Source organism: Bison bison, unplaced genomic scaffold (genome assembly GCF_000754665.1).
Source record: "Bison bison bison isolate TAMUID 2011002044 unplaced genomic scaffold, Bison_UMD1.0 scf7180017864243, whole genome shotgun sequence".
In the NCBI taxonomy this organism is placed as follows: domain Eukaryota; kingdom Metazoa; phylum Chordata; class Mammalia; order Artiodactyla; family Bovidae; genus Bison; species Bison bison.
Window position 1 is genome coordinate 2,180,612 of NW_011494815.1, and position 9,156 is coordinate 2,189,767.

At 48.5% G+C, this 9,156-nt stretch overlaps 1 protein-coding gene across 1 annotated transcript in view; it reads left to right on the forward strand.

Moving 5' to 3' along the window:
- Positions 1-9,156, forward strand: part of GABBR2 (gamma-aminobutyric acid (GABA) B receptor, 2) — a 410,792-nt gene that overhangs the window by 346,694 nt on the left and 54,942 nt on the right. The window contains exons 13-14 of the mRNA XM_010847041.1: positions 826-933; positions 8,057-8,179. Of these exons, the coding sequence (XP_010845343.1) occupies positions 826-933; positions 8,057-8,179 (231 nt within the window). The remainder of the gene's footprint in view (positions 1-825; positions 934-8,056; positions 8,180-9,156) is intronic.

Genomic DNA, 9,156 nt, shown 5'->3' on the forward strand with positions numbered 1-9,156 from the left:
TAGTCCTACTAAGCAAGGACCTCAGGTCCAAGTGTGGGCTTGGGGACCAAGGCTAGACTCAGGCAGTGTCACTCCTGTCTTTCTCTAAAGGCCTGAAGAGATAGGCCCAAGGTGGGAGTGGAAAGGTTACAGCCCTTCTCCTCTGGCCTTCCACCCCATCACTGAGCAGCCCCTCATGATGCCGGGGAGCTGGGCTGGTGCAGCTGCCAGCCAGGTGTCCCCGGGGCCAGTTCTGGCTGAGTCCTGCCCTGCCTAGAGGAGTGGCCGGGTCACTAATACCAGAGAAGGGCCATGCAAGCTTGTTGTCCTGCCCCATCTCAGCCCCCATGGCTCAGCGCCCTCCCCTCCCCACTGTCTACACCCCAGGAGCAAGGAGTACTGTAGAAGAGCTTCCTGGGGCCACCTGGTCTCCTAGAGACTTGGGTGAGGAGGCAGAGAAATCAGCAATTACAGTTATGTCGCAGGCACGCAAAAGGCCATCAAGGAAGGAAAGGAGGAAGGGAGGACCGGAAGGCTGGTCTGTGGCCCCTCAGTGGTCCCGGGGACCCTCTGTGCCTCTCTCAGTGACTGGGCTGTGGGCCCATGGAAGGCAGAGTTTGAATCTCACATGCCTCCGCACCTCGGGTCTAGTAAGTGGTCGATAGAAGTAAAGGTCTATCAGATTGACATGTGATGGAAGGACTGTTGATGCTAGTGAAACTCCACCATATGTGAAGTAGAGCATCTGCCCCTACCATCCAGAGCCCCACTGTTGGGACACTCTCATAAAAGACAAGGTCCGTCCACCTGGGAGATGTTGACCCTCTGTTTTCTCATGGCCTCTAGGTCAGGACCTGGATTCTCACCGTGGGCTACACCACCGCCTTCGGGGCAATGTTTGCAAAGACATGGAGAGTCCACGCCATCTTCAAAAATGTGAAAATGAAGAAGAAGGTAATGGCTCCTTCGTGGCAGAGTATTTGCAGTGTTCACCCAGTATTTATTCTTAAAAGACTTCTTAGGCGCGTACTGTACAGCCAGGCACTGGGCTGCTTGCTGAGGATTCAAGCTAAACACAATCCTCCCCGCTTCCAACCCAAACCCCCAACATCTTCAGCCTCCTGGGGAGATCAGACGCTTTACAAATTGTTTACAAGACAGTATAATGAGGGCTGGTTGGGTGCGTATGGGGATACTGGGGCACAGCACTCAGGGAGGGGTCGGTGTAGTAAGTGACACCTGTGCTAAGACCTGGAGGCTGAGAGGGAGGCAGAGGCTGAGGGGTTACCCATCTCCCAGAGGGAACAGTGTGCAGGGAGGCCTGGGCAAGGGAGGGGAGAGTTCAGCTGCTGAGGGGTCCATGGGGACAGGGTACAAGAGGAGGCTGCAGGGGAAGGCAGGAGCCACAGTTAGGAATTTGAATTATAACCTGTGGGCAGTGAGAAGCCCTTGGAAGAGGAAAGTGAAACAGGGAACGGGCCTGATGCAGTGCTGCCATTTTCAGAGAGGCCCTTAGAGGACAGGAGCCCTGCCTTCCTGTGGAAGGAAAGCGTTTGCCACCCGTGTCGTTGGCTGTAAACACCGTGTTGATCAAGCTCAACCCTTAGGATGCATTCAGAGAGCTTTCCCCACACTGGTCTTTTTTAACTCCTCCAACAGCTGGCACTTATTTTCCCTTACTCCTAGAGAAAAACTCAGGCAAATCTTCTGACTTAGAAGATTGTGTGGTCAACAATGAAAAAATGGAGTCCATCATAACATTCAAAACCCCAAACTGCATTCAGAGGCAGCTCCTCTCCCTCCCCCAGCTTGTCCTGAGCAGCCGGTCACCTGCTCTGGAAGAGGAGCGGCTGTGGATGAGCTGCCTCTCTGTCTTGCCAGGCTGAGTTTCTTCCCCACCATCCCATCTCCAAGGTTTCCGAACCCTCCAGAGTTGGGGCTTCAAGTAGTGGAAGGGGCAGGGAAGACCTCACTTGCCAGGAGCAGTATTGACTTTGCTGCTCCTGAGAGGATAAGCCGGCCCTTTAGGCGCTCATGGGCTTCCCTCATAGCTCAGTTGGTAAAGAATCCGCCGGCAGTGCAAGAAATCCTGGTTCAATTCTTGGGTTGGGAAGATCCACTGGAGAAGGGATTGGCTACCCACTCCAGTATTCTTGGGCTTCCTTTGTGGCTCAGCTGGTAAAGAATCTGCCTGCAATGCGGGAGACCTGGGTTCGGTCCCTGGACTGTGAAGATCCCCTGGAGAAGGGAAAGACTAGCCACTCCAGTATTCTGGCCTGGAGTATTCTGTATAGTCCATGGGGTTGCAAAGAGTTGGACACAACTGAGAGACTTCCGCTTTCACCTTAGGCTCTCATGGAGTCCTTCTGTGGGATTTTCAAAGCCCCCGTTCCTGGGACTTACTCTTCTGCAGTGCCCCATGGGGGCAATACATGGGGGAAATACTCTCCTGCTTGGCCACTTGTAGCTCCTTCCCCAGGCACTTGGCAGTGCCTCTCTCCTGGGCTCTCCCCTCCAGCTTGCCTTGGGCACAGCCCTCCCTCACCTGGAGCCCACACTGCTGTTCAGGAGGCACTTACACATCCTTCACTCCTATACACTCAGGGGTGGAGACTGATCCGGCTGCAGCCGCTTCCCCTCTTCTGCTCCACACTGGAGCAGCTGACCCGTCATCCTCCCAGGGGTTTCTCAGGCAGGAGTCAGACATAGGCTCACCAGGTCCCCAGGCTGCAGGGAGCCTAGCATTCAAGCCATCTGAGTGTTCTTCTTAAGCCTCACTCTTGATCTGAGGTCATAGAGAAAGCATATCCCCCATCCTGTCACCTGGAGATGAGGTGAGATAACATCATGACACCACTTTCCAAAAGTCCTCTTCTTGATTCATCTCCCCCTCTACCCCCACATCCCCCCTTACACACTTTTTAAACCCCTGATGTATGTAAAACCCATTCACAGACATCTGCTTCGAAGATCCTGCACTGTGACCTCACCCTGCTCTGGATCATGGTGCCTCTTTTCCAGTTCTTCATCCCAAACTTGCATTTGCCATCCTGTTGCCTGGGTCATGAGCCCTCGCACCCATGCAGATAGCAGCGAGCCCCAGGCGGTGGGGCCAGCAGGCACAGCAGGAGAGCAGGCTTCTACTCCCTGCTTCACCGCTGACCTGCTGTGGGTCCTTTCGGCAAACCTCTTCATCTCTTCCCTGCTGAGATGAAGGGCTTCCCTGGTGGCTCAGATGGTGGAGAGTCTGCCTGCAATGCCGGAGACCCGGGTTTGATCCCTGGGTCAGGAAGATCCCCTGGAGAAGGAAGTAGCAACTCACTCCAGTATTCTTGCCTGGAAAATCCCATGGACAGAGGAGCCTGGTGGTCTACACCCCATGAGGTTGCAAAGAGTTGGACACAACTGAGCGACTAACACACATGCACTTCATCTCTCAGGGCCTGTTTCCTCGTCTGTGGAATGGGGGTGCACTGAAACGGTATTGTCTCCTGAGCTGTGATTCTGTCTCTGCCCAGTGGTACCTCTCAGGTGTCAGCCCCACCACCCGCCCCTTCACCACCAGGGCTATTCTAGGAACTGCTCTCCAGATGGGGGAGGGGGGCTGTAGCCTCGTTCTCTGTTCCCCGCCCCCCCTTACCGGACCATCTTGGGAAAACTACAGGCTGCGTTTGGAGGGAGAAAAGACCTCGGGTTTGCCACCCACTGCCTGTGCTCACCTGGAAGGCCTTGCTCTCACTGGGCCTCAGGAGCATTTGTGACATACCCTTCTGTCTGTAAGATGAGGAGCCTGGCCACCTGGTCCTTCTCAGAGCTGACAATCAGAGCACATTACAGTCAAACGGGAGCTTTTGCAAACTACAAGAAGTAACCCAGCCCACACCTCCTGGGCTGGAGCTGGCCAGTAGGAGTTACTGCTGCTGCTGCTGCTAAGTTGCTTCAGTCGTGTCCGACTCTGTGCGACCCCATAGACGGCAGCTCACCAGGCTCCCCCGTCCCTGGGATTCTCCAGGCAAGAACACTGGAGTGGGTAGTAGGAGTTACTAGACTTCTCCAAATTGTACTAATATACAGCCTGGGTTTCTGTCTAGACCAAGGTTACCCAGAGTATAAGTTGTAAAGCAGCATCATTGGCATCACCTGGGAGCTTGTTCAAAATGCAGTTTATTGGGCCCCACCCCAGCCCTCAGAGCCAGGTTCCTGCAGCCCGGGAATATGTGTTTCCACCTGCCCTCTCAGCGAAGCTGATGCAAGCCAAAGTTTGACAGGCACAGGTGACTTCTGGGGCCCCTCCCGCTCTGTGGCTCTGTCATTTATGAAAAGTCCATCGAGGTTTTGAAGACTTAGTATTGGTTCCTTTGTGTCAATATGTGATTCATGCATATTATTATTGGTAGTAAAGAACTAGTCTTTGTTTTCCAATACTCATGTGATCACTAAGCAAGAACACTCAGATTGTCTGGCAACAATTGGCAGAACATGCCAGGGAAGACTTCAGGAGTTGAGTTGTCTGAAAACTCCACGAAAGCTGGAGCTGTGTGGCCACAGCCTGCTATGCTGCCTGGGACAAGGGGACTTGCTGCACCCCCCAGGGGTTGGGCAAACTGAGAGCCAGGCAGGTGTCCAGGGAGGGGGTCTGTCTGAGACACTGTCGAAGGCTTTGAGTACAAGATTCAGTCACCAGTTTAGTCTGTTGTGAAAATGATTTAAGCCAGGTGAACACACCTTTCCAATGTGAGACATATTTTGCTCTAGGCTTTCTAGTTATTCCAATAACAGCCTTGTGGCACTAGAGCTGAGTATCATTTGTCAGCCAAATTAGAGGAAGTTAAGAGGATATAAAAGATATGTTTACCTTTCCCAGACCAAAATCTCAAGTCAGGAACCAGATCACTTTGAAAGGGTTGTAGCAGTCACAGGGCAAAACTAGAATTGAATTCTCCTTGGTTCCAACCTTTTATGGAGCCATAAGGTCAGTTTCTATTGTCATTGTTTTGTATTTTCTTGGCTTTTTTTTAAGTTTAGACTTTTTAAAAGTGAGCCCCTTAATTTTTTTTACTGACAATATACAAGATTTAACTAAATTTGTAAATGCAGTCTGACACTTTTTTTCAGTCTTTTCACCCTTTTCTTCCTTCCTTAGCTCCCACTTCATCTGTCTTCCCTCTACCCACCGTGTCATGCCTTCCCCAAACACACACAAATACAAACTTTACCCCATATGCCTACATTTTTAAAGACATTAAGCGACACAAAGCCTGCTAAAGGAAGTATTGACATGTGGTGACTTAATGCTTCTAAATTCAGTATTTTTATAGTATGTAACCTTTTTTTTTCCTAAAGATCAATCGTAAAATCTTGAATTGAGAAGCCTCACTACCACCATCTTTATTCTGCCTCTTATTCTTACTAGCACCAAGTTGAAACATTGAGACTAGAGCAGTAACTCAGAGATGAGATCTTCTATTTTGCAGCCAGATGTTTTTGGGAAGACAAAGAAAGTTTGCTACATATATAACTCGATACTGTTGTAAATAACACCATCAGGTTCAGAATTTCATCCAGGCTCAGCTTCAAGAAAATGCCAGGAGAGTATCTGTCATCTAAGTGATGGCAGGAAGGCAGGGCTGCTGGTTGTACAACCCGGGGGCACCATCCACGCTCTACTCCTTCTGGAACGGCATCGCTGAAAGTAGGCAATGAGCTGAATCTAGTGGGAGACCAGTCTGAATCAAGTCAAAATATCTAAGGTCTTTAGAAGAAATAAAGAAATGCCATTTTCTCAAAAGAAGATGTCAGCCAACTTTTCCTGTAAAAAGTCAGATGGTAAATATGTTCAGCTTTGCAGGCCATACAGTCTGTCACAGCCACTTAACTCTGCTGTCGTAGAACAAAAGTAGCCAGAGACAAACGCATAAATGCATGGATGTGACTGTGTTCCAGTAAAACTATTTACAAAGGCAAACAGTGGGCCAAATTCATAGTTTGCTGATCTGTGCCCTGAAAAACCATGGGGAGTAACATTTAATAATAATAGCGGACATCTACTGATCAGGAACTGTAAACCAGACTATGCTGCTGCTGCTAAGTCACTTCAGTCGTGTCCAACTCTGTGCGACCCCATAGACGGCAGCTCACCAGGCTCCCCTGTCCCAGGCAAGAATGCTGGAGTGGGTGGCCATTTCCTTCTCCAGTGCAGGAAAGTGAAAAGTGAAAGTGAAGTCGACCAGACTATGGTAATCTATCAGTTTGTGTGGTCATCATCCCCTATAGTGTAGATGAGGAAACTGGCTCGGATGGATTAGGAAATTTACCAAGGACACACAGCTAGTTAGTAAGACTTAAACTCAGATCTGATTCCAGAACTTGATATTTAATTGTTCCTGGGTGCCTTCACTCCCAATCTCTCATTCAGTGAGGATGGAGGCTAGTAACCTCCTAGCCTCAGAGAGAGAACTGAGTTTCATGGCATCAATGTGCACAAACATAACGGAGAAGAGTTTGTGCAGCTTTTGAAGAGAAAGCTGAACAATAAGAAAGTCAGGGAAGCTGGGTGAGCATCAAGTAGGGAGCCCCCTTCTAGCCTGCCCTAAGTTCCTCGGGCATTTCTTCCTTTTACCCCGATTTCTCAAGGCTAACAGGGTGTGACCTGGTTCCCCTGAGGGCAAGGGTCAAGCGAGGTTTCTAAAGCTATCAGGGGTTCCCTGAATGTTTCTGTAAAATCTCAGATGATGGGACTTGGTCAGCACCCCGCCCCCAGGTCAAGTGATTTTGGTGGATTTGATCCCTTTGGCCTTAACTCAGCAATACTCTCTTGTTCTTTTCACGGTTTAGCCACAGAGGCCTCTTGAGTTTTTATTTCTCCTTTAAGGATGGCTTTAATCATTAAAAGCCAGACCTGGTGATATTTCTTAAGCTTCTACTTCAGTTTTGTTGTTTATTTTTCTGTAGTCTTTTCCAGAACTACTTCATCACATTAGCTTTTATTTGGCATTGGGCAGGGGTAGGGGAGGGGGGCGAGGACACGTGAAATACAGGTTCGCTTTGCCCCTGACAGCATTTGTCCCCAGGCCAGTCCCCATCAAATGGACATAAAGTGGGGTGGGAATTTCACAGTGTAATAAAGATATCCCCAGCTGCAAAGTGGGACAGGACTTATATTTCTTCTTTATATATTCCTTCATCTCAATTCAATCCATCAAACTTTTAAGTACCAATAGCATGCCAGGCCTTGCTAGGTGCTGAAGGTAAACAAATAAAACAGGCTTCCCTTCTGTCTGGGCTTCCCCAGTTTACTGAGGAGGGTAGACTGTATACAACTTAATACAGCACCTGGTCACTGTAGCATCTGGTAGGTGCTATAAATGTTTGAGGGTGTACTCTCTGGAGAGAGGAGGAGTTTGCAGGCTTTAACTCTTAGTAGCTCTATTCCACTGAGCAAGTTACTTAGCCCGCAGTGTTAGCCTCAGTTTCTTCAGCTGAAAAATGGGAATAATAACAGTATCTGCCTTTACATAAGACGATATATATAAAACAATCAACCTCGAGGCAGGCACAGTGTTCACTAAATGGTAGCATTTGTATTTATTCTCCTTCTTGTAGTTACTATTATTACTAGTCATAATAATAAGTATTGAACTTATTAAGTATAATTAAGTATGGGAACAAAATGCTGTAGGAGTAATTAGTTCTGCTGTGGGAGTTAGGGAGGCTTCATGGAGGAGGTGACAGTGCATCTGAGTCTCTAAGGATTTTAGCAGTCTGTCACATAGAACAGAGTGTTTTAGACAAAAGAACCAGCACCCACGAAGGCCTGGGGTGAAAAATCACAGCACAACCAGAGCCTGAGAGTCATCAAACTTAACTCAGTATATGTGTGTATCTGGGGTGTAGATAAGCCAAGCTCATAAAAGGCCTTGAATGCCAAGCAAGGGAGCTTGTCTGGATTTACCCCGTGGGTGATGGGGAGCCTGGGGGAATTTTCAGGTGGAGCCATTCACTCACCCACCTGACCCAGCCCCTTGGCTGCTGTTTGGGAAGCCTTCTTACGTCCCTTCTACCCTGGCCCTTTCTGCAGATCATCAAGGACCAGAAACTGCTTGTGATCGTCGGGGGCATGCTGCTGATTGACCTGTGCATCCTGATCTGCTGGCAGGCTGTAGATCCCCTGAGAAGGACGGTGGAGAGGTACAGCATGGAGGTAAGCGCCTGGCAGCAGCGGGAGGGAGGCAGTATGTCTCCCTGGCTGCCCCAGCTGTGCTTCTTGAGAAGAAATCAAGGTGATTACGAGGAACTCATCATAGCTCTGTGTGGACCCACGATCCCTATCAGGAACATCTCCTTATTTCTGTTCCTTTCCCTTGAGGTATTACTCAGGAAGGCCAAATATAAGGTCGTCACTCCTGGGAAAAGATGGTGAGTTTGCCTAGATGTATTACTATATGCAGAATTAAGGAGAAAGTTTGGTTCGTTTAAACCAGTGTATTCTTTACACATTGTAGAAGCCCCCATTTATATGATGCTTCAGTCAAGAAATTACATTGCTTTTTTAATCTCTCCTTTAAAGTGAGTTCCCTCAGGACTGCTGTTAGGGAATAAACACTCTGATAGCTCCTTCTAGTTACTAGAGAATCTTCAAAGTGGTGTCTTGTCAAAAAAGGAGAACCTTACATAAAAGTACCGTTAAATATATATTTTAGTAGTCTTGCATTTGGCCTTGCTCTTAACTCACATTGGTCTTCCTAGGATGCTCCAGTTAGGGAAGTTCACAATTAAGGAAGTTGCAGAGATGACTTTCTCTTAGAAGAGTTAAAGACGCCTTTGTTGGAAAGAGCCAGCTTGAAGGCAGTGGCTTTACTATCTGATTTCCCTATAGGTTAGCAGATTCTATTGAGAAAACTGGAGTTTTCTCTAGTGCTCTCACTGCATTATTGGGGAAATCTTTTTGTTGGATTTAGTGTGAAATTTAAAACTAAACTGGAAACAGTAATTTTTATGCATTGAGAACATAGGTGTTTATCTTTCTGGACAAGGTTTTCTAGCAAATAAGTTGCCCGGCCTCATTTGTCTGGAGATAGGCAGAGGGTTCGCTGAGCCTAGTTAAGAAGTTATACAGTCGGAGCAGTGGCAGAGAATGCTGTTTCCTGACAACATGGATTTAGGGGAAGGATTTAGGGC